Consider the following 25,748-nt stretch of genomic DNA (forward strand, 5'->3'; position numbering starts at 1 on the left):
TTCCCCAGACTGTGCTACTACCGAGCAAGTTCGCGGTCCATAGTCACGTGATCAACTGAAAAATAACACGCTCATCTCAGGAGCGAAACCAGCTCGGAATCTACTTGCAATGGCACAAGTTCTGTGTTTAATTTCTTCTTATACTGAGGACTTTAACATAGAATTCAAGAACAGTGACAATGGGTTTGTTGTTCTTTTGGAAACAGTGTTGCTTTATATTACAAGACTTAAATTAGCAGGTGTTCCTTTCAAAGCTTTTAGCTCCTGAGCTCTGTTGCTTTCACACCTAGAATAATTCTAGAGACAAAACAGTAATGTGGACAATCTGTAATCTACAACAAAACTATTCTAGACAATTTGTTTTCTGTGTGTTTTTATGTTAACTTCAAAATTCAAACTGTACTGAAGTGTTTAACAGCTTGCAACTACAAAAACCTATAACAAGTATAGAAAAACATATACAGTATATATTAAAACCTAGATCTATTCAATACCAATATTATTTTCTTCATTGTTATATGTAAACATGTAAATGTTTAAGCACAAATACAGTATATCTTGTCTATTACGTGTCTCCAGTTCCATGAAATAACAAAATCCAGCAGTACTGAAATTCCTTTCACATTGTGATCAGATTTCTGACCTGTACAACTTTGCTCTTTTCAGGGTGTGAGGATCTGAGGCTGGTGGATTTTGGAAATCGCTGTGATGGAAGAGTAGAGGTTTTTAGGAACGGACAGTGGGGAACATTTTGTGTTTTGTCCTGGTATCATGAAAATGGTAAAGTTGTGTGTGATCAGCTGAGCTGTGGGGCTTATGAAGCAGTTTATTATGCCCCAGGATCATCTCTGCCCATCGTGCTGAGTGGGGTTCAGTGCAGTGGGACAGAGTCCAGTCTGCTGGACTGTCAGTCAGATCCACAGGTTTCACAGTCCTGCATTCATGACAAGGATGTCAGAATTAAATGTTCAGGTAAAGATACTTCATTACTAATTTAGGGTAATATTGTTAATATGTTAATTTAGGGTAATTGTTTTTAAAAAGTTTTCTGCTACATTTACTGTAAAAACATCATAAATATAATTCAGTCTGTTCAGTTAAGGTTAAACTAAAAAGATTCTGTTCCTTCAGTCTAACAATATAGGATATTTCTTTAAACCACTGGATCTGGTTGCTGTTCTCTGGACTGATCCCAGAGCAGTGACATCTTTTTCGATAATGTGGTCATCCAAATTATATTATAAATTTGTTCTGTGCCTCTATGATGTTTGCTAATCCTTCTACTTAGATATCATGTGCAAACCTGACTAGTTTACCGACTAAACCAGAATCTAGATCACTGCTGTAAATTGGGAAGAGCAATGGTCTTTGTTTAGATCCTTCTGGGTCTCCTCTAATTACATCACCTTTACAAGATTACATTCACAATTACATTCAGATGTGACGAGAATGAACTACAACTTCATGTGATTGATGATCACATAGGGGAGAGGGTAGACACCATTAAGTTTCTTGGCACAACAACTCTTCCACCTAGAAATAAGGGAACAATGTACCAGATAGTGAAGAAAGCCCATGAGAGAATCAGGCAGCTCAGAACGTTTGCTGTGTATCAGGAAGCAATGTCCATTTTTACTGGGCAAGATCACGTTAACGTTTTCTGTGACGGTCTGGTTCAGGAACTTATCCACTCAGGAGAGGACACAGCTGCAGAGAAAGGTGCACACTGCTTCTGTCTGTCTCTTCCTTGTACACAACACATTTAAATTGGAAAGCTCTGAAGATTATCAATGCCAACTGTCTACCAGCTTCTCCCTCTATCTTCTCCAGAAGAAGAATAAGATGTATCAAATCCAGAACAGAGAGGTTTCGGAAGAACACCTACTCTATTTGCTCTCTTAACTTAACTCTGTTACACAAGTATTTATTGGTAAATATTGGTAAACCTGTGATTACAGGTTCTATCTTTACAATAATACAGAATTATAGTGCATTTCATATATGATATGAGTTACTTATGATTTTCTTTCTCTTCTGTATCTTTTTTTTCTACCTGTTATTTTGAACCTCAAAAAAATCCTAATAACCTAAGGAGTTGTTGTAGGAACACATTTGATGTAGTGGCTGACACTAAATAGTGGCTAAAATCATGGATATCCTATCCTGACAGTTCCTCTCCTTAATGTGGGATTCTGTGTACTCTGAGTGCTGAAGGTTTAATCAGGCCTGCTGTGCCTACTTCTACTGTGATTTTCCTTTCTTAGAATCTGCAAAGTTCTTGTGTTCAGTTTCATATTTCTGCAATCACAGTTCATAAATATAGCTTTGGATGATTACATGTATTCCAAATATACAACTATTCAGAGAAGTGAATTGTCTCTATGTTAGGAGTCACAGCCCGGCTCTCTGGAGGGATGTGCTATGGAAGATTAGAGGTGAATCGAGGAGGCAGCTGGGGGTCAGTGTGCTCTCAGTCTGTGGACTCCAGAGACACGGACGTGGTCTGTAGAGAACTGGGCTGTGGAGTCTCCAGGGCTGTGCTGGGAGGAGCCTCTTCAGGACAGGGGACTGGGCCCGTCTGGGCAGATGAGATCCAGTGTCGGGGTGATGAGGAGAAACTGGCCTATTGTCCAGTCCTGAAGAGAGAGCAGCACAACTGTACACATGCAGATGACGTCACCATTGTCTGTTCTGGTAACAAAAAAACCTTATAATTTCTGCCTTAAAAGCGTCATCAAATTTGCAATCTTAAAAAATAAAAAGGTTAGAGTATTAAAGGGACAGTCTGTTGCAATGTCAATTTGATATTTTTTTTGTATCTATCTTGATTTACCTTGATTTATCTTTATCATTGACACAAATGTGAAGAAAATACCTATCACCATGTTGTTTGCTAATTTGAATAAAAGAGTATTTTATCTTTTATCTCATGTCAATATGATGTCCTTCTACTTGATCACATTTTAATTACAATATGATCTGAGCTTTCTCACATGAATATGAAAACTTGCTGACTATCAATTATCCCAGTATTATCTAAAAGTGGTAGAGTTATTGTCTGAGTCTTCTGGTCTCTGTATCCCTCTGATGAGAGAGAACAGGATAGAAAAAACTTACTATTAAAAAAAATCAATTTTGTTTGCTAATTCCCAATTTTTGGTAATTATTTAAATGAGACCTTGATGGCATGAATATGAAGTCTTGCAAATTAAGAAGTCTTATTACAATATAATATTTTTTTTCACATGAATGAAAAGACCTGCAAAATGTCACTTATTCCAATGCTAACCATGGGGACACACTCACTGACCTGTCCCGTGTCCCGTGTCCCATGTCCTGTGTCCAGGCTACACTGACTTCAGGCTGGCCAGCGGTCCTGACCGGTGCTCTGGCAGAGTGGAGATGAAGTTGGGGGCTCAGTGGGGGACAGTCTGCGATCAGGGCTGGGACCTCCGGGACGCCACAGTCCTCTGTCAGCAGCTGAACTGCGGCTATGCTGAAGCAGTCCTGGGCCCGGCCAGATTCGGACAGGGCAGTGGCTCCACGTGGACCGATGTGTTCGACTGTGAGGGCACCGAGACTGAGCTAAGACACTGTCCCATCTCTCCATGGGCTCACAGCTCCTGCAGTCACAGCAGAGATGTGGGAGTCGTCTGCTCTGGTGAGTCCTGCTCTCTCCTGTACTGTAACTGGCCATTTTTATTTAAGGTTCATGAGAAAGAACTTCCACAGTGAGGTAAGAGCTACTCATTAGATCAAGTGTTTTTATTAATAAAAAAGGGCATTTTTAATTTATTCATATTACTATTATTAGGATAAGGTATTATATTGTGCATTTTGGGCAGTGAAACTATATAACACATGTGTGATAAATTATTATCACAAACAGGCTTTTGTATATCTGTACTCATTTTATATTCAGTTGTAATAGTTATTTGTGAATCTGTGTTTTCCCAAATTAGGATTTTTTAATAATTAATGCATATGTTATAGGTGTATTTGCAAAAATACAGGAATGGCATAATACACAGTTTCTGAAATACTAGTGTCTGGTGTAAAAATTGTAAATGCTGTGATTCTGGTGAAGTGATGAAACCTCCCACAGTATTTAGATACGGGCTCTTTTTCACTGTTGAACTCCTGTCTGTCTCCTGTGTTGCCTGACTCTGCCAGGAGCGGCGGGAGGGGTCAGGCTGGTGGGAGGAGCCGGGCGCTGTGACGGGCGGGTGGAAGTCTTCTCCAGCGCCAAGTGGGGGCGACTGCTGGACTCGTCCTGGACAGACTCTGCCGCCTCGGTGCTCTGCAGACAGCTGGGCTGCGGTTCGGCTCTAGAGACCTCCAGCTCCTCTCGCTACGGGCCGGGCCGCAGTGACGTGTGCTTCTCGGGCGTCTCGTGCTCCGGGGACGAGACTCACCTGGGGAACTGCAGCCGCCCACAGCCGGTCAGCTGTAGCTCCGGGAGTGACGTGGGAGTGCTCTGTGAGAGTGAGTCTGTCTGCAGGACAACACGCCTGCCCGAAACAGACACTGGAGCGAGAAATCATTTTCATGAAAGAAAAAAAAACTAAATCTGTCTTCATTCTTGGTGAATTAAAAGAAAAAAAAAATCTCTTCACTCATATTGGCAGAATTAGCAAATATGTTTATTTTTCACAGGGCATTATAATTTACCTCCTTTTGTGTTGCTTGTGATCCAGCTACTTTACTGCCAAACTTAAAGATGAATTTAGCATTAGTTTACCAACACTTTGTACTGTTGTTGAGTGTTATATAAAAACACTTGTTCTTGTTTAGAAGTGAAAGACGTCCCCCACTGTTCTTTCGCAAGAGAGATCCTGTCGTTTCCTCTCTGTGTCTCGGTGAAAGAGTTCAAACACACAAGAGTGAGCAGAGTTCCTGCTGTTTTCCGCTCCCACAGAACACGGGCTCCTCCGGCTGTCCAGGGCGGAGAGCCCCTGTGCTGGGCGGCTGGAGGTGTATCACCGGGGCTCCTGGGGGACGGTGTGCGATGACTCCTGGGACCTGGCGGACTCTCAGGTGGTGTGCAGGCAGCTCCAGTGTGGGACGGCCGTCCGCGCCCCAGCGCCAGTGTCCTTCAGCCAGGGCGCAGGACCCATCTGGCTGGACGAGGTGGGCTGTCTGGGGAACGAGTCGTCTCTGTGGGAGTGTCCCTCCAGACCCTGGGGCCAGCACGACTGCGGACACAAGGAGGACGTGACCATTGTGTGCTCAGGTGTGACAACAACATTCCTCATCAGCAAAGAAAAATATTTCGTCAATATTAGTCACTTGTGAAGGAAGGACACTCAGTGATCACGAGGGCCACTATGGTCCAGAATGTGGAAGCAGAATCCTTGTATTGAATTTGTAAGAAATTTAAATTCAGTCAAAGTTGTAAGTTGTTCAACTCAAATATAGAAACCAACTACAAAACTGTCAATTGAATCATCATTTCTGTTTGAATGAAGCTGTTACAGGCTGGTCAAAAACACTAACAGCCCTGGAGAGGCTGACTATTGTGTGGTTGCTCACTTTAATGATTTAACATGAAAATGAGACAAAGGGAGGAAAAAAAAGTCTTCAGCCATCAGTCCTACTGTTTCACTAAGCAGGTTCTCTGTCTCACATCATAGTGAGAAGATCATTTCACTGTTCCGTTTCTTAGAATGTCAAAAATGTAAAGTTTCAGCAACATAAACACCAACCTGTGAGAAGAAGCAGAAGAAACAGTAATGATAAAGCTTTACTGCCTGTTCACCACGGCTTGTTCAGTGTAACAGGTTTTTATCACCAGCTACTGCAGCACCTCTTTGTCAGCTGTGATCCCCCAGGCCCAGTGCCTGCTGTCTGTCTCTCTCCCCTGGCAGCACTGTGGCACAGTGGGTAGGATTGTGGACTTGTCACTGGAAAGCTGTGGCTCCAAATCCTGGGTGACTCCTGAGCAACATACTGCTCTGGTATTGCTGTATTAAAATATCAAGCTGTATAAATAGGAGCAAATATTTTTCAATAGAAAGATTGCAGTGTAGTTAATTATCAATCTAATTAACATCTCTCTCCCCAGAGTTCAAGCAGCTGAGGCTGGTGAGCGAGCAGTTTGAGTGCGCAGGGAGAGCTGAGGCCTTCTACAACGGCACCTGGGGGAGCATCTGTCAAAACCGCATGGACTCTCACACAGCTTCGCTGATATGTCGCCAGCTGAACTGTGGGGATTTCATTGACTTTTATACCCCTGCCGATGGGTCAGGTCTCAAATGGCTTGATGATGTTCAGTGTAAAAAGCATGACGTGTCACTGTGGCAGTGCTCCCATTCCCCTTGGGGAGAGAACAGCTGTGATGACAGAGACATAGCAGGTTTAATTTGCACAGGTAGAGTGTTTAACAGGTATAACTTTTCTTTTACTACTTCCATGATTTTCAAAGCATTATGCACCTTTCCACAGTGACTGAAATTGCTTTTAAATTCCACTCCAATTTCCTTCACCTTGTGTAATACTTTGTACCGGATCTCTAATTCAATTCTTTACAGGTAAAAGAGCTAAACCAGCCTCCACCACCCCAAGACCTTGTACTGAAGACCCAGATCAGCACCACTGTCAAGGTAACATCATGGTGATGGGAGACTTCTGTTTCCCTACTCTTCAGTGTGCTGGATGTTAGTCTTGTGTCATGTGAAGTAGGAGCCACAGCTTTTTCCTTATGGATGGGACCTGAGGGGGCCTCTGACATAGAATTTTGCTTTACAGTTGAGGATTCTCCTTAGACGTTTCGATTATCAGAGGGAATGGAGTGCGTGTTTTCCACTCTAAGTTTTTCTTGATTATTGCCTTCCTGGGTGCAAATTAATTGACCAAATTTTACCAGAGAGCTTTGAATGATTGCCCAGACCTGACTCTCTTGTCCACTTCTCCCTGCAGAGACAGAGAGGCTGCGGCTCGTGGGAGGGGTCAGTAACTGCTCTGGCCGGGTGGAGGTGCTGTACGGGGGCTCCTGGGGGACGGTGTGCGATGACTCCTGGGACCTGCGGGACGCCCAGGTGGTGTGCAGGCAGCTGGGCTGTGGGGAGGCAGTGAGCGCTGGGACAGAGGCCTCCTGGGGGGAGGGGAACGGGACGGTGTGGCTGGACGAGGTGAACTGCAGGGGCAGCGAACTCCACCTGTGGGACTGTGAGCACGCCGCACTGGGGCAGAGCGACTGTCGCCACAAAGAGGATGCAGGAGTGTCCTGTGCCAGTGAGTCTGATTGCACAGCGAGTGCTGTAACTAGGATACATCAGGATTGGAGAAACTAGAGGCTCTATCCTGATCACATCCAGTAGTAAGACAAACAATTCCAACAGTTTTTTTTCACTGCAGCTACACTTAAGTATTAGGAATCTAAGAAGTGGTTTTATTCTGCATGTTAATCTTGTCCATTCCTTTCAGGACCTGGTATTGCTTTCATTTTCAGAGCCAAGCTTTACCCTAGATCATGTCCTGCTACACCTGCACAGCTCAAGATGTCTTCTATCCCATCTGTACCTCCCTGTACTGCACACAGCACCCCCACTCATGATACCTGATCATGTTACGTCTTACAACAGCTGGAACAATATCCCGTTCACTTCTAGTCTTCAGGCCAGCACCAGCTTTATATATTATAGTTCAGAGGTTCCCAGTCCTGATCCAGAGACCCACTCTTGACTTAATGCATCCAACAAGTCACCTGGTTGGAGATTTTGCCAGTATTATTTCCTGCTGAAAGCTTGAAGATTTTAAGTAGAGAAACACAGTAGTTAAAAGGAAGGCAGATCTGCTTTGGGTTAAGGATGTCAAAACGGTTACAGAACAATTCTCAAATCTATTAGGACTTCAGTGATTGAATTAAGCAGGTGTGGGGATCCCCAGGACCAGGAGTAGGAGCCCCTGTTTTAGTTAACACATAGAAAAGAATTGAGTCAAAACCTCTGCAGAAAATGGATTTGACTTTATAAAATTTGAATAAGAACTACTATATTTGCTACAGTAGTAACTAGATTTTTTCATTGGTTTTAATTTGCAACAAATTTTGTGCTCAAAGTCATCAGTAGTATCTGTCTATAATCTCTTTTTACTTCTGTCACACCCAGAGCCAGAGAGGATAAAACTGTCCGGGGGTCCCAGCGCCTGCTCTGGCCGGGTGGAGGTGCTGTACGGGGGCTCCTGGGGGACGGTGTGCGATGACTCCTGGGACCTGCGGGACGCCCAGGTGGTGTGCAGGCAGCTGGGCTGTGGGGAGGCAGTGAGCGCTGGGACAGAGGCCTCCTGGGGGGAGGGGAATGGGACGGTGTGGCTGGATGAGGTGAACTGCAGGGGCAGCGAACTCCACCTGTGGGACTGTGAGCACGCCGCACTGGGGCAGAGCGACTGCCCGCACAGGAGGAGAGCAGGGGTTCGCTGTGCTGGTGAGTGCAGAGAGAGAGCTAGTGGCATCTTGAATAGATGATTTTCAAACATTTCTGAGCCCTGTTTTCTGTAGTTAACAAGTTCAATATATCAGGGAAAAATATATTTTGCTTCATATGGTTTCAAGCTTGACTCAGTGATTCTTTGTGTGACTGACATCAGTTAGGGCAAGTATTACGAACCCTGTGCAGGTCTCTGGTGGAGTCCGGGCCAAACGAGTCTGAGAAGGGCGAGGCAGGAGGGAAGTCGATAGGTCCAGGCATAGTTGAGTCCAGAGAGGAGACGAAAGAATGGTCGAAAGGGGTCCGAGAGGCGAGGTCCGAGAGCACAAGATGTCTAAGGTTGTCGGTAAGGTTGTCGGTAACGAGAGCTCAGGAGGCGGGAAGATTCCCAATACCGAGCAGTGAACAAGGTTAGCAGGGGGTTTAAGCAGTGAGGGAAGAGGTGTGGTGTGGTAATTGGGTAATGGGAGTTAATTAGGGCCAGCTGCGCTTGGAACAACATCTCCTTTGCATCAGATCATCCCCACCATAGACAACTTGGAAAATGCTCAGAAAAAAAGCATCAGCCTGTTTCCTCCTCTGTTTCAGATCCCCCAAAGCCCAGACCAGCCCCTCAGGCTCCAGGAGGCCAGTCCTCTCTGTGGATAGTCTGCATCGTCCTGGGAGCCCTGCTGTTCGTGGCTGCAGCCCTGGCCTGTGGGCAGAGACAGAGGAACAGAGCCCTTCAGAAAGGTGAGCTTGGTCTCCCCACTGTCTCTACCAGTCAGACTCTGTATTGTGTTCGACAGCACAGCAGTGCTGATCAGGAGCAGGTCAGTGGTGTCTGATCTCACATCCACAGTACTGGTCTGGCTCTGATCTGACTATGAAGTGAAGAAATGGTGACTGGTGCCCTGATTCAGAAAGATACACTGTGGAATCACAGTTCTTTTCAGTTGAAATAGGTTCTGTACATTGACACAGTTAAAAATACTGATTTTTTAGTGAGAATGAGAAACTGTTCTCTACATTCTGACAATAACCATCGTGTCTGTGGGATATTTCATATTAACAGGCCTCTTTTTCATCTCCAATCAGAGATTGCTCAATGGGAAATGACCTCCTTGCCCTACCAGGACGCTCTGTATGAAGAAATTAACTACAAGCTGTACCAGCAGGGAACATTCAGCCAGCACAGAAAAGGTTTGCTGCCTGTCTGCTTCACTACTGTCTTCTTCCCCAAGCTGGTGTCAGTTGTGCAAACATTATTCCTGTTAGAGGAGTAGAAGGGGTCTAGTGAGGAGAGGAGTCTCTCAGCAGCTGGAGTGACTGTCCTGTCTGATCTCTGTGCTGCAGGGAGTGATCTCTCTGGAGGGCTGGACTATGATGATGTGGCAGATGAGGACAGTAAAACTCCAGGTAAGACAGGCTGGGGTCTGAAGTGGTTGTGATTGTGAGAATGAATAAAGGATTGTGAAGATGAAAATTCAAGGGCACCACAGCTGAGTAGTAGTTATTTCAAAGCTTCAAGCCTTGGGAGCTATTGCATAGCTATATATCAAACAATAGTGGTTAATTGTCACCGCTGCATATGAAACTCTATAAATTAATATGTATATAGTGCAGGCTTTGTTCTCTGCTTGCGGATATAATTGACTGAGTCTCTTTTCTCCAGGGAGTCTGTCTGGGGATGATCTGGATGATCAGTTCCAGGTACAGTCACAGCTCTTTGTGAATTTTTGCAGAGCTGATACTTAAGCTGTTTGTCCTCTATAGGACTATAAATATATAAAACTATTATATATAGTAGAATATATAATAAAATTAATTATATATAGTAGTATAATTATGATAGCTTCTCAGTAACCCTCTTTTCCAGAGATCAGTGATATCATTATGGTTTGTTTCTCAGTACCTTTCTTGGTGACTCTCTTCTCTCCAGGGGGTGTGACTGAGGGTGATCTGGACTATGATGATGTCCAAGAGGACAACGGGACTTCAATACCAGGTAGAACCACAGCTGTTTCCTAGGATCTGCAGAACTGATAGTGAGAATCACTCTACTTCAGCCAGAATTGTGTAACTTGAGCTGAAAAGTGATTCAGCCTAATACTGTACTTGTGAACCTGAGTGTTTCTGTCTCTTGCAGAGACAGTCCTGTCTGGAAGAGTCTCCCCAGAACCTTCACTCCAGGGTGACAATGAATATGATGAGCCCTATGAGCAGAGCAAGTGACCCTCTGAGCCACAGCAACTCTCCAGACACAGCAGACCTGCAGCATCGTGTTTCATTCAGCTTCCATTCCCTTTAAACAGGCAGTTCATAACCTCCAGTTCTGTGTATTACACTGTTAGGCAGTTTATATTCAGCTCTGCACTTGTTAAACTGTTCATTATTAACAGGATATTTTGCTTTGTTTCAAATTTTTGATTTAATAAAATTTTTTTTAAAATGATTTAAAAATTATTCTGGATTCTGGACTTTGCTCTATTAGAAAAAACAAGTAGTGTTAGATTATTGATTTGACTGCAAAGGCATTCTGTCAGCTTCAGCACCCAAATGTGCTGTTTTCTATTTGGGTATTGTAGTGCCCACATGTTTTTTACTGTATCTTCACAAACAGTTTTTATCAGTTTGATTTCTGTAGTGTAGTTTCGCCTATTTTAGATTTTGAAAACTACAAGCTGTGTCACAGATATGGGGGTGTCAAAAATGTATAGTGATCCTGATATGCAGGAAAAGCCAGCAGCATTCTCCGGACGGCCACAATCCAGTATCCTGGTGTGCTCCTTTCCGCCAAATTGCAGGAAAAGACATTGTTCTTCAGTCCCACCTGTCTTAAAAAACATGTCCCATTAAGATCTCCCTACCCAGTCTCTCTGCAACACGTACAGGGTAGGAGGAGGAAGACGATGCCTCAGCCTTCCTCTGGTGCTCTCTGTAGAGTTCCCCTCTGCTCTTCGAGTCCTGTCCTGCATCCAGTGGTGCAAATTCTCCCCTGTCCTGTCCAAATCCTCCCCCCATCCTTAGCCCTGTCCTGTGTCTGGTGTTGTAACCTGTACCCCACACCATTCTCACTGAGAACCCCTGCCTGAGGCTTATATATCCTTCTCCTGGCCAGAGCTTAGTGGAGACTAATTAATGGGGTCACTGTATGTATGTGCCCTAGTATAACAGTATATCGTTTCTACCTACTTTGTTCTTTATGTTTTTCTCAATGCCTGTCTGTTCCATGGCTGGTCCAGCCTGTTCCCAGTCCCACGTCACCACAGAACTGTGATGTAACTAATGGGGACCTAGGCAAACAGTGTGATGCTCAGTCTTTGTTGAGCACCTGCTCCATGGGTTACACCAGGAAGGTTTGAAGACCTTGATTAGAGTGAAGAAGCCAACACTAGAAGAAACAAAACCACTCCTAACACAACTCAAACTCAAAGACACTGGCCATTACATACATACTGTACTGAAAGTCAATATACCTCCAGAACCTGCTGCCCTCCACACACTTTTGTCACTCTGTACACCTGTACATCCTTTCAAGCACAAAGACTGTGAGCTTGTCACAGTGCAGTGATGACATCTGCAGCTGTTTTCCCAGAAACCAAACACATCGTCAGTCCTCACTGCAGAGGAAAAGTGTCTCTTTCCAAAAAATGTAGCTTTCAAAATCGTTTGCATTAAATTCATGTAATATGTGAAGGGTCAGTTCAGTCAATACTGCTGATACAAAGTGAGGAATGTGCTGTATCTTCCACTGAACAGCTCACAGTATTGCAGCAGTGGTGTACTGGAACCCCCTGCTGGTGAAACTAAGACTCCTGTCTCCAGGCTGTTCACTGCCAGCATGAAACTGCGGAACTGGAGTGTAGGGCCATTCACTGCAGTATCAATCCTTATTTCTTACAGTATTTTACCTCATTGTGTAGCAACATAATCAGAATTGACAGCGGCTCTGTGCCATTATACTTCAAGCGTACAACAATATCGCAATCTGTAAGAGTCGCTTTGAAAACACTCTCTTTACACAAGCAAACATGTAGAAAAAGCTTCCCCTGTCTTCAGGAGCCTGTTTCCTGTAGAAGCCGCACTAGAGAGAGAGCTGCAGGAGACAGAATGATTCTGCCAGTATCTTTGCGATCTGACAGGTGTTTTTAACCATGATGGTCTATGAGCTCCAGACCTGCATTATACAGAGGGAGTCATTCCTGCTGCTTTTTTAAAAGAAATCGCTAACACACATGGCATATATCAGATACAACCCGTTCTTCAAAGGCAGTAAATTCTGCACGTTCATCCCTGTGCCACAATCAAAGACTCGGAGTCCTGCGCTGATCTCTTTACTGTGTTTAACTGTGCAGCTGTGATCCTCTGTCCTGCTCCCGGAGGGCCACAGGCCTGCAGGTTCTGTAGGGAAACCAAACCCCTCGACGATTAAAGACTTGGAAACAAGTCTAAGGTAATGGAACCAACAAATGATCCTTTAAGTGATTAGGAGATCATGGAATCACGAATGAATTCATGGAATGAAAACATAAAGACTTTGGGGTTTATGTTTATCAAGTGTTTTTCATTTTTATTCATGTTGTTAGGAAAAACCTTTTAAAGATCTGGCGATTTAATGATTTTGTGAAAGCATCACCACATAGAACTTTTGAAGCTGCTCTTCAGGATTGGATGGGTCAAGATTCTGTTATGAATGGAAATTGAGCTGCTGCCCAGGCCCAGCACTATATTGCTTGCATGAGGCTGAAAATTGCTGATCACTATTCAGTCACAGTTACTGTTCGTCACACAGTAGCAGATCACTACAGTTGGCAGATCACATAGAGTAGAATCAATTATTTAAGATTGAATAGGTTATGATCCAATCATTTGTAGCTGATATGTACTGAAATAGGGTGCCGCTTAGGCCCAGCACAGAGATTGAACAAAGCAGGCTTTCTCATATGTATTTATATATGAGTCCTAAGACTGAATGAGTCACATTTACTGTATATCACTCTGAAGCAGATCGCTATGGTCAGCAGATTACATAATATGCAATAGAATGAATTTTGGCCTAACTGAGGCGCACCAAGATTTGAGATGGAATTTATAATTCTGGTTCTGTTAATAAGCTGCTTTGACAGGATGCTGCTTTTTGATATCTTGATTCATTTTTAAAAGCATATAATCTTACTTTGGCAAAAGACTTCAAAGACTTTGCAAGAGTGTAGCTTCTGCAGCAAACGTTTTCACGAATAAAGTGCAATTTCTCTGCTATAAATGGATCGAACTGAAATCAGGGGCTCCTATTGGTCATCTCCCTAACTGTGTGGCTCCACCTCTCGGCCTATAGAAGGTGCTTGTGTCTGTGATTGGTGGGCTCAGGTTCGAGGATGTGACATTGTAGCAGAAGTCATGTTGGGTGTTCGTCTATGTTAGAGCCCGGGGCGAGATCGGTACACACTGTCGATTTCACACGACGTCAAGGATGGAAAAAATCCTTCAGATTAAACTTCTTTTCCTATTGGACCTGATCATGTTTCACTTAGCAGGTGAGTTCTGGTTAATTTAATCCTTATTGTTATTTAATTGTCGTTGTGGTACTGGATCAGTGTGTGAAGACAGTGACTCCTCGGTTATTAAGGCGGCCAGAGCTGACAGTGACAAATTAATATGATTAGAATTGATGGATCTTTTAGGTAATCCTTGTATGTTTCAAATATTTAATGGAAATTAAATGTATTATTTATAAATAAATAATGTCTAAATATTTTAACTACTTTTGACAATTGAAGCATTTTCTTATTTAGGAGTACAACATGCTGTTATTCAATTTTGAAGGTACTACTGTACCAGTAGAAAAATATGTTTTGAATGATTCTAATATTTAAAATTCTGCTTCACCTCTTATACTGTACTGCTGGTAATACTACTGGTAATAATCTTCAGTCAGTGTGAGACGGCTACTATTTTAGGAGAAAATTTTCCTTCTTAGAATGAAAGAATTTGAAGGCATCTTTATTCATGAAATAATTTCAAATATTTTTTAAGTATCTAGAGGAAAGAACACAAACTTGAAAATTTCACTTTTTTTGTTTAAATATTTTCTTCTGTGATAGAAAATTTGGGACTTGAGTTCGTCTGATATCTGATATCTTGAGCATGAGACCTACCTTATACCCACTTTAACGATAAATCATGGTACTGTCAGGTCTTCTCTTTCTCCAGTCATGACCCTCAGCTGTGAAGTTTTTTTTATTCTGGGTTTCTATTATTTTATTTTTACTGTTACACATAGCAATGAACCAGCCTTTTCTTGCAGGAAACAACATTATAGGTTCGGTTTCATAGACTAGGGACTCTCTTCAGCTCTTCATTTACTCCGATGATTTAATATGCTTTTTCAGCAGAAGTAAACAGCAAAAATACAAAGGAGCTGTCTGTTAAAAACTTTAGATTATTTTTCCTTTTTTATAGCTTTTTTACTAGGCCATAGATTAAGCTGAATTTTATGTACAATGATATTATTAATGTATTCTTTAAAATATAGAAGAAGATACAGTACAGTATGTAATGGAATGATTATTGACATTTTGCCAATTCCCAGTATAACCATCCAGTTGCTGAAGTGCCCATCTGCTGTAGGCTGATGCTGACATTGTCTTTTTTTATGTTTCATTCAGTTCACCACCCAAATGAAATGGGATAGGATTTATACAGTAGTAATATAGTGGAATTCGTAGTATTACTGTACATAATAGGGTAGTATACTATCCTGTGTGATTGTAGTGTTTCACAGCAAAGCTGAAAATGTGAGAAAAAAGCTTTGAATTGTCTTTGGAAAAAAAATATTTAGAATCTATTGACAGGTGCTTTACATTTTTTGTCTTATTATTTTCAGGTAGCCTTTTTTTCAATTTAATGAATCTGCTTTTGTTTTGCTGTTTTTTGGGTAACAGATTTTGATTAATATAGTCTGAAGACAGAGTGCATAACAAAATACTTGATTTTTTCTATACAATATATATTTTCTTAATTAAAATGATAATTAAAGTTGCTCATTCTAAGCCTTTTAAATATACTGCTTGAAAGACGGGTTGAAACTTTAAATGTTCTCTGAATTTCATATTTACAGTATATACAATATGGACACCAATAAACTTTCTTCTACCACTGTACGTCTTCAAAAAATATTGGCACAGCTATGAAGTGTTATGAAATGGCAGCTAAAGTCTTGTTAAAGAAAGTGCAGCTGTTTGCTGATGTTGGTTTTTTTAAGGCTGAAACGGCAACTCTCGTGACTACAGTATGATATTGGAGACAAATTTAAATTTACTGTTCACACAAACGTACACGAAACAAGGGTATTAAATGCAAAATCTCCACCCCACCTGCTGCCAGAGTCAAAAAGAGAAGCAAAATTGCAAACATTGTTGTCCACACATTCAGTACAGTAATTCAGCGCCTGCACTTCCCCAGACTGTGCTACTACCGAGCAAGTTCGCGGTCCATAGTCACGTGATCAACTGAAAAATAACACGCTCATCTCAGGAGTGAAACCAGCTCGGAATCTACTTGCAATGGCACAAGTTCTGTGTATAATTTCTTCTTATACTGAGGACTTTAACATAGAATTCAAATCACTGCTGTAAATTGGGAAGAGCAATGGTCTTTGTTTAGATCCTTCTGGGTCTCCTCTAATTACATCACCTTTACAAGATTACATTCACAATTACATTCAGATGTGACGAGAATGAACTACAACTTCATGTGATTGATGATCACATACAGTAGGGGAGAGGGTAGACACCATTAAGTTTCTTGGCACAACAACTCTTCCACCTAGAAATAAGGGAACAATGTACCAGATAGTGAAGAAAGCCCATGAGAGAAACAGGCAGCTCAGAACGTTTGCTGTGTATCAGGAAGCAATGTCCATTTTTACTGGGCAAGATCACGTTAACGTTTTCTGGGACGGTCTAGTTCAGGAACTTAGCCACTCAGGAGAGGACACAGCTGCAGAGAAAGGTGCACACTGCTTCTGTCTGTCTCTTCCTTGTACACAACACATTTAAATTGGAAAGCTCTGAAGATTATCAATGCCAACTCTCTACCAGCTTTTCCCTCTGTCTTCTCCAGAAGAAGAATAAGATGTATCAAATCCAGAACAGAGAGGTTTCGGAAGAACGCCTACTCTATTTGCTCTCTTAACTTAACTCTGTTACACAAGTATTTATTGGTAAATATTGGTAAACCTGTGATTACAGGTTCTATCTTCACAGTAATACAGAATTATAGTGCATTTCATACTGTATATGATATGAGTTACTTATGATTTTCTTTCTCTTCTGTATCTTTTTTTTCTACCTGTTATTTTGAACCTCAAAAAAATCCTAATAACCTAAGGAGTTGTTGTAGGAACACATTTGATGTAGTGGCTGACACAAAGCAGTGGGTAAAATCATGGAGATCCTATCCTGACAGTTCCTCTCCTTAATGTGGGATTCTTTGTACTCTGAGTGCTGAAGGTTTAATCAGGCCTGCTGTGCCTACTTCTACTGTGATTTTCCTTTCTTAGAATCTGCAAAGTTCTTGTGTTCAGTTTCATATTTCTGCAATCACAGTTCATAAATATAGCTTTGGATGATTACATGTATTCCTACAGAGAAGTGTATTGTCTCTATTGAAGTTCAGAGAAGTGTATTGTCTCTATATTAGGAGTCACAGCCCGGCTCTCTGGAGGGATGTGCTATGGAAGATTAGAGGTGAATCGAGGAGGCAGCTGGGGGTCAGTGTGCTCTCAGTCTGTGGACTCCAGAGACGCGGACGTGGTCTGTAGAGAACTGGGCTGTGGAGTCTCCAGGGCTGTGCTGGGAGGAGCCTCTTCAGGACAGGGGACTGGGCCCGTCTGGGCAGATGAGATCCAGTGTCGGGGTGATGAGGAGAAACTGGCCTATTGTCCAGTCCTGAAGAGAGAGCAGCACAACTGTACACATGCAGATGACGTCACCATTGTCTGTTCTGGTAACAAAAAATCCTTATAATTTCTGCCTTAAAAGCGTCATCAAATTTGCAATCTTAAAAAATAAAAAGGTTAGAGTATTAAAGGGACAGTCTGTTGCAATGTGAATTTGATATTTTTTTCGTATCTATCTTGATTTGCCTTGATTTATCTTTATCATTGACACAAATGTGAAGAAAATACCTATCACCATGTTGTTTGCTAATTTGAATAAAAGAGTATTTTATCTTTTATCTCATGTCAATATGATGTCCTTCTACTTGATCACATTTTAATTACAATATGATCTGAGCTTTCTCACATGAATATGAAAACTTGCTGACTATCAATTATCCCAGTATTATCTAAAAATGGTAGAGTTATTGTCTGAGTCTTCTGGTCTCTGTATCCCTCTGATGAGAGAGAACAGGATAGAAAAACCTTACTATTAAAAAAAATCAATTTTGTTTGCTAATTCCCAATTTTTGGTAATTATTTAAATGAGACCTTGATGGCATGAATATGAAGTCTTGCAAATTAAGAAGTCTTATTACAATATAATATTTTTTTTCACATGAATGAAAAGACCTGCAAAATGTCACTTATTCCAATGCTAACCATGGGGACACACTCACTGACCTGCCCCGTGTCCCCTGCCCTGTGTACTGTGCCCTGTGTCCAGGCTACACTGACTTCAGGCTGGCCAGCGGTCCTGACCGGTGCTCTGGCAGAGTGGAGATGAAGTTGGGGGCTCAGTGGGGGACAGTCTGCGATCAGGGCTGGGACCTCCGGGACGCCACAGTCCTCTGTCAGCAGCTGAACTGCGGCTATGCTGAAGCAGTCCTGGGCCCGGCCAGATTCGGACAGGGCAATGGCTCCACGTGGACCGATGTGTTCGACTGTGAGGGCACCGAGACTGAGCTAAGACACTGTCCCATCTCTCCATGGGCTCACAGCTCCTGCAGTCACAGCAGAGATGTGGGAGTCGTCTGCTCTGGTGAGTCCTGCTCTCTACCAGACTGTAACAGGCCATTTTTAATTAAGGTTCATGAGAATGAAATTCCACAGTGAGGTAAGAGCTATTCATTAGATCAAGTGTTTTTATTAATAAAAAAGGGCATTTTTAATTTATTCAAATTACTATTATTAGGATAAGGTATTATATTGTGCATTTTGGGCAATGAAACTATATAACACATGAGTGATAAAATATTATCACAGGCTTTTGTATATCTGTACTCAATTTATATTTAGTTGTTAATTATTTGTGAATCTGTGTTTTCCCAAATTAGGATTTTTTCATTATTAATGCATATGTTATAGGTGTATTTGCAAAAATACAGGAATGGCATAATACACAGTTTCTGAAATACTAGTGTTTGGTGTAAAAATTGTAAATGCTGTGATTCTGGTGAAGTGATGAAACCTCCCACAGTATTTCACTGTTAAACTCCTGTCTGTCTCCTGTATTGCCCGACTGCCAGGAGCGGCGGGAGGGGTCAGGCTGGTGGGAGGAGCAGGGCGCTGTGACGGGCGGGTGGAAGTCTTCTCCAGCGGCAAGTGGGGGCGACTGCTGGACTCGTCCTGGACAGACTCTGCCGCCTCGGTGCTCTGCAGACAGCTGGGCTGCAGTTCGGCTCTAGAGACCTCCAGCTCCTCTCGCTACGGGCCGGGCCGCAGTGACGTGTGCTTCTCGGGCGTCTCGTGCTCCGGGAACGAGACTCACCTGGGGAACTGCAGCCGCCCACAGCCGGTCAGCTGTAGCTCCGGGAGTGACGTGGGAGTGCTCTGTGAGAGTGAGTCTGTCTGCAGGACAACACGCCTGCCCAAAACACACACTGGAGCGAGAAATCGTTTTCATGAATGAAAAAAAAACTAAATCTGTCTTCATTCTTGGTGAATTAAAAGAAAAAAAAACAAAATTCTCATCACTCATATAGGCAGAATGTGCAAATATGTTTATTTTTCACAAGGCATTATAATTTACCTCCTTTTGTGTTGCTTGTGATCCAGCTACTTTACTGCCAAACTTAAAGATGAATTTAGCATTAGCTTACCACCACTTTGTACTGTTGTTGATTGTTATATAAAAACACTTGTTCTTGTTTAGAAGTGAAAGACGTCTCCCACTGTTCTTTCCCAAGAGAGATCCTGTCGTTTCCTCTCTGTGTCTCGGTGAAAGAGTTCAAACACACAAGAGTGAGCAGAGTTCCTGCTGTTTTCCGCTCCCACAGAACACGGGCTCCTCCGGCTGTCCGGGGCGGAGAGCCCCTGTGCTGGGCGGCTGGAGGTGTATCACCGGGGCTCCTGGGGGACGGTGTGCGATGACTCCTGGGACCTGGCGGACTCTCAGGTGGTGTGCAGGCAGCTCCATTGTGGGACGGCCGTTCGCGCCCCAGCGCCAGTGTCCTTCAGCCAGGGCGCCGGACCCATCTGGCTGGACGAGGTGGGCTGTCTGGGGAACGAGTCGTCTCTGTGGGAGTGTCCCTCCAGACCCTGGGGTCAGCACAACTTCGGACACAAGGAGGACGTGACCATAGTGTGCTCAGGTGTGACAACAACACTTCTCATCAGCAAAGAAAAAGATTTCGTCAATATTAGTCACTTGTGAAGGAAGGACACTCAGTGATCACGAGGGCCACTATGGCACAGAATGTGGAAGCAGAACCTTGTATTGAATTTGTAAGAAATTTAAATTCAGTCAAAGTTGTAAGTTGTTCAACTCAAATATAGTAAACCAACTACAAAACTGTCAATTGAATAACAATTTCTGTTTGAATGAAGCTGTTACAGGCTGGTCAAAAACACTAACAGCCCTGGAGAGGCTGACTATTGTGTGGTAGCTCACTTTAATGATTTAACATGAAAATGAGACAAATGGAGGAAAAAAAAGTCTTCAGCCATCAGTCCTACTGTTTCACTAAGCAGGTTCTCTGTCTCACATCATAGTGAGAAGATCATTTCCCTGTTCCGTTTTTTAGAATGTCAAAAATGTAAAGTTTCAGCAACATAAACACCAGCATGTGAGAAGAAGCAGAAGAAACAGTAATGATAAAGCTTTACTGCCTGTTCACCACGGCTTGTTCAGTGTAACAGGTTTTTATCACCAGCTACTGCAGCACCTCTTTGTCAGCTGTGATCCCCCAGGCCCAGTGCCTGCTGTCTGTCTCTCTCCCCTGGCAGCACTGTGGCACAGTGGGTAGGATTGTGGACTTGTCACTGGAAAGCTGTGGCTCCAAATCCTGGGTGACTCCTGAGCAGCATACTGCTCTGGTATTGCTGTATTAAAATATCCAGCTGTATAAATAGGAGCAAATATTTTTCAATAGAAAGATTGCAGTGTAGTTAATTATCAATCTAATTAACCATCTCTCTCCCCAGAGTTCAAGCAGCTGAGGCTGGTGAGCGAGCAGTTTGAGTGCGCAGGGAGAGCTGAGGTCTTCTACAACGGCACCTGGGGGAGCATCTGTCAAAACCGCATGGACTCTCACACAGCTTCACTGATATGTCGCCAGCTGAACTGTGGGGATTTCATTGACTTTTATACCCCTGCCGATGGGTCAGGTCTCAAATGGCTTGATGATGTTCAGTGTAAAAAGCATGACGTGTCACTGTGGCAGTGCTCCCATTCCCCTTGGGGAGAGAACAGCTGTGATGACAGAGACGTAGCAGGTTTAATTTGCACAGGTACAGTGTTTTACAGATATAACTTCTCTGTTACTGCTTCCATGATTTTCGAAGCATTATGCACCTTTCCACAGTGACTGAAATTGCTTTTAAATTCCACTCCAATTTCCTTCCCCTTGTGTAATACTTTGTACCTTAAGGATCTCTAATTCAATTCTTTACAGGTAAAAGAGCTAAACCAGCCCCCACCACCCCAAGACCTTGTACTGAAGACCCAGATCAGCACCACTGTCAAGGTAACATCATGGTGATGGGAGACTTCTGTTTCCCTGCTCTTCAGTGTGCTGGATGTTAGTCTTGTGTCATGTGAAGTAGGAGCCACAGCTTATTCTTTATGGATGGGACCTGAGGGGGCCCCTGACATAGAATTTTGCTTTACAGTTGAGGATTCTCCTTATAGGTTTAGATTATCAGAGGGAATGGAGTGCTTGTTTTCCACTCTAAGTTTTCCTTGATTATTGCCTTCCTGGGTGCAAATTAATTGACCAAATTTTACCAGAGAGCTTTGAATGATTGCCCAGACCTGACTCTCTTGTCCACTTCTCCCTGCAGAGACAGAGAGGCTGCGGCTCGTGGGAGGGGTCAGTAACTGCTCTGGCCGGGTGGAGGTGCTGTACGGGGGCTCCTGGGGGACGGTGTGCGATGACTCCTGGGACCTGCGGGACGCCCAGGTGGTGTGCAGGCAGCTGGGCTGTGGGGAGGCAGTGAGCGCTGGGACAGAGGCCTCCTGGGGGGAGGGGAACGGGACGGTGTGGCTGGACGAGGTGAACTGCAGGGGCAGCGAACTCCACCTGTGGGACTGTGAGCACGCCGCACTGGGGCAGAGCGACTGTTGCCACAAAGAGGATGCAGGAGTGTCCTGTGCCAGTGAGTCTGATTGCACAGCGAGTGCTGTAACTAGGATACATCAGGATTGGAGAAACTAGAGGCTCTATCCTGATCACATCCAGTAGTAAGACAAACAATTCCAACAGTTTTTTTTTTAACTGCAGCTACACTTAAGTATTAGGAATCTAAAAAGTGGTTTTATTCTGCATGTAAATCTTCTTCATTCCTTTCAGGACTTGGTATTGCTTTCATTTTCAGAGCCAAGCTTTACCCTAGATCATGTCCTGCTACACCTGCACAGCTCAAGATGTCTTCTATCCCATCTGTACCTCCCTGTACTGCACAAACCACCCCCACTCATGATACCTGATCATGTTACGTCTTACAACAGCTGGAACAATATCCCGTTCACTTCTAGTTTTCAGGCCAGCACCAGCTTTATATATTATAGTTCAGAGGTTCCCAGTCCTGATCCAGGGACCCACTCTTGGCTTAATGCATCCAACAAGTCACCTGGTTGGAGATTTTGCCAGTATTATTTCCTGCTGAAAGCTTGAAGATTTTAAGTAGAGAAACACAGTAGTTAAAAGGAAGGCAGATCTGCTTTGGGTTAAGGATGTCAAAACAATTACAGAACCATGATCAGATCTATTAGGTATCCAGTGATTGAATTAAGCAGGTGTGGGGATCCCCAGGACCAGGAGTAGGAGCCCCTGCTTTAGTAAACACATAGAAAAGAGATGAGTCAAAACCTCTGCAGAAAATGGATTTGACTTTATAAAATTTGAATAAGAACTACTATATTTGCTACAGTAGTAACTAGATTTTTTCATTGGTTTTAATTTGCAACAAATTTTGTGCTCAAAGTCATCAGTAGTATCTGTCTATAATCTCTTTTTACTTCTGTCACACCCAGAGCCGGAGAGGATAAAACTGTCCAGGGGCCCCAGCGCCTGCTCTGGCCGGGTGGAGGTACTGTACGGGGGCTCCTGGGGGACGGTGTGCGATGACTCCTGGGACCTGCGGGACGCCCAGGTGGTGTGCAGGCAGCTGGGCTGTGGGGAGGCAGTGAGCGCTGGGACAGAGGCCTCCTGGGGGGAGGGGAACGGGACGGTGTTGCTGGACGAGGTGAACTGCAGGGGCAGCGAGCTCCACCTGTGGGACTGTGAGCACGCCGCACTGGGGCAGAGCGACTGCCAGCACAGGAGGAGAGCAGGGGTTCGCTGTGCTGGTGAGTGCAGAGAGAGAGCTAGTGGCATTTTTAATAGAAGATTTTCAAACATTTCTGAGCCCTTTTTTCTGTAGTTAACAAGTTCAATATATCAGGGAAAAATATATTTTGCTTCATATGGTTTCAAGCTTGACTCAGTGATTCTTTGAGTGACTGACATCAGTTAGGGCGAGTATTACGAACCCTGTGCAGGTCTCTGGTGGAGTCCGGGCCAAACGAGTCTGAGAAGGGCGAGGCAGGAGGGAAGTCGATAGGTCCAGGCGTAGTCGAGTCCAGAGAGGAGACGAAAGAATGGTCGAAAGGGGTCCGAGAGGCGAAATCGGAGAGCGCAAGATGTCTAAGGTTGTCGGTAACGAGAGCTCAGGAGGCGGGAAGATTCCCAATACCGAGCAGTGAACAAGGTTAGCAGGGGGTTTAAGCAGTGAGGGAAGAGGTGTGGTGTGGTAATTGGGTAATGGGAGTTAATTAGGGCCAGCTGCACTTGGAACAACATCTCCTTTGCATCAGATCATCCCCACCATAGACAACTTGGAAAATGCTCAGAAAAAAAAACATCAGCCTGTTTCCTCCTCTGTTTCAGATCCCCCAAAGCCCAGACCAGCCCCTCAGGCTCCAGGAGGCCAGTCCTCTCTGTGGATAGTCTGCATCGTCCTGGGAGCCCTGCTGTTCGTGGCTGCAGCCCTGGCCTGTGGGCAGAGACAGAGGAACAGAGCCCTTCAGAAAGGTGAGCTTGGTCTCCCCTCTGTCTCTACCAGTCAGACACTGTATTGTGTTCGACAGCACAGCAGTGCTGATCAGGAGCAGGTCAGTGGTGTCTGATCTCACATCCACAGTACTGGTCTGGCTCTGATCTGACAATGAAGTGAAGAAATGGTGAATGGTGCCTCATTTACAAAGATACACTGGGGAATCACAGTTCTTTTCAGTTGAAATAGGTTCTGTACATTGACACAGTTAAAAATACTGATTTTTTAAACTTTCTGACTGAGTTTGTGATTTTTTTCTGGTTAGTGAGAATGAGAAAGTGTTCTCTACATTCTGACAATAACCATCGTGTCTGTGGGATATCTCATATTAACAGGCCTCTTTTTCATCTCCAATCAGAGATTGCTCAATGGGAAATGACCTCCTTGCCCTACCAGGACGCTCTGTATGAAGAAATTAACTACAAGCTGTACCAGCAGGGAACATACAGCCAGCACAGAAAAGGTTTGCTGCCTGTCTGCTTCACTACTGTCTTCTTCCCCAGGCTGGTGTCAGTTGTGCAAACATTATTCCTGTTAGAGGAGTAGAAGGGGTCTAGTGAGGAGAGGAGTCTCTCAGCAGCTGGAGTGACTGTCCTGTCTGATCTCTGTGCTGCAGGGAGTGATCTCTCTGGAGGGCTGGACTATGATGATGTGGCAGACGAGGACAGTAAAACTCCAGGTAAGACAGGCTGGGGTCTGAAGTGGTTGTGATTGTGAGAATGAATAAAGGATTGTGAGATGAAAATTCAAGGGCACCACAGCTGAGTAGTGGTAATTTCAAAGCTTCAAGCCTTGGGAGCTATTGCATAGCTATATATCAAACAATAGTGGTTAATTGTCACCGCTGCATATGAAACTCTATAAATTAATGTGTATATAGTGCAGGCTTTGTTCTCTGCTTGCAGATACAATTGACTGAGTCTCTTCTCTCCAGGGAGTCTGTCTGGGGATGATCTGGACTATGATGATGTGAAGGAGGGTGGAGAGACCTCAGTTCCAGGTACAGTCACAGCTCTTTGTGAATTTTTGCAGAGCTGATACTTAGGCTGTTTGTCCTCTATAGGACTATAAATACATAAAACTATTATATATAGTATAATATATAATAATACTATATACTATAATATATAATAATAATACTAATTATATACAGTAGTATAATTATGATAGCTTCTCAGTAACCCTCTTTTCTACAGATCAGTGATATCATTATGGTTTGTTTCTCAGTACCTTTCTTGTTGACTCTCTTCTCTCCAGGGGGTGTGACTGAGGGTGATCTGGACTATGATGATGTCCAAGAGGACAACGGGATCTCAATACCAGGTAGAACCACAGCTGTTTTCTAGGATCTGCAGAACTGATAGTGAGAATCACTCTACTTTAGCCAGAATTGTGTAATTTGAGCTGAAAATTGATTCAGCCTTATACTGCAGTTGTGAACCCGAGTGTTTCTGTCTCTTGCAGAGAAAGTCCTGTCTGGAAGAGTCTCCCCAGAACCTTCACTCCTGGGTGACAATGAATACGATGAGCCCTATGAGCAGAGCAAGTGACCCCCTGAGCCACAGCAACTCTCCAAACACAGCAGACCTGCAGCATCGTGTTTCATTCAGCTTCCATTCTTTTTAAACAGGCAGTTCATAACCTCAAGTTTTGTGTATTACAATTTTAGGCATTTTATATTCAGCTCTGCACTTGTTATACTGTTCGTTTTACCATGATGTGAATCCCAGTGAGGTGTGGTTAACGAGACGGGGCTGTTCAGCTCCACAGGGCTGTTCACTTCAGTTCCACAGTCAGGAGAGACAAGGCTGAGGCTGAGTCGACACTGTCTGCTGGGTTCAGCATTCTGGAACTGGAACTTCTAC

General features: G+C 43.6%; 1 protein-coding gene across 1 annotated transcript; it reads left to right on the forward strand.

The window, feature by feature from the left end:
- The first annotated feature begins 3,402 nt into the window (after window positions 1-3,402).
- On the forward strand, window positions 3,403-25,433 carry LOC148833624 (scavenger receptor cysteine-rich type 1 protein M130-like). Its single transcript, XM_088915254.1, has 24 exons — window positions 3,403-3,661; window positions 4,174-4,485; window positions 4,919-5,233; window positions 6,065-6,370; window positions 6,919-7,233; window positions 8,109-8,423; window positions 9,015-9,158; window positions 9,762-9,824; window positions 10,081-10,118; window positions 12,791-12,861; window positions 13,830-13,942; window positions 17,109-17,414; window positions 18,074-18,388; window positions 18,876-19,187; window positions 19,626-19,940; window positions 20,773-21,078; window positions 21,631-21,945; window positions 22,823-23,137; window positions 23,718-23,861; window positions 24,242-24,346; window positions 24,500-24,562; window positions 24,818-24,883; window positions 25,141-25,206; window positions 25,348-25,433. The coding sequence occupies exons 1-24, from the start codon at window positions 3,403-3,405 to the stop codon at window positions 25,431-25,433; spliced, it is 4,965 nt and encodes a 1,654-aa protein (XP_088771380.1).
- The last annotated feature ends 315 nt before the right edge of the window (window positions 25,434-25,748 follow it).

The sequence above is a fragment of the Atractosteus spatula genome, chromosome 5 (assembly GCF_055471065.1).
Source record: "Atractosteus spatula isolate fAtrSpa1 chromosome 5, fAtrSpa1.hap1, whole genome shotgun sequence".
Taxonomy (NCBI): domain Eukaryota; kingdom Metazoa; phylum Chordata; class Actinopteri; order Semionotiformes; family Lepisosteidae; genus Atractosteus; species Atractosteus spatula.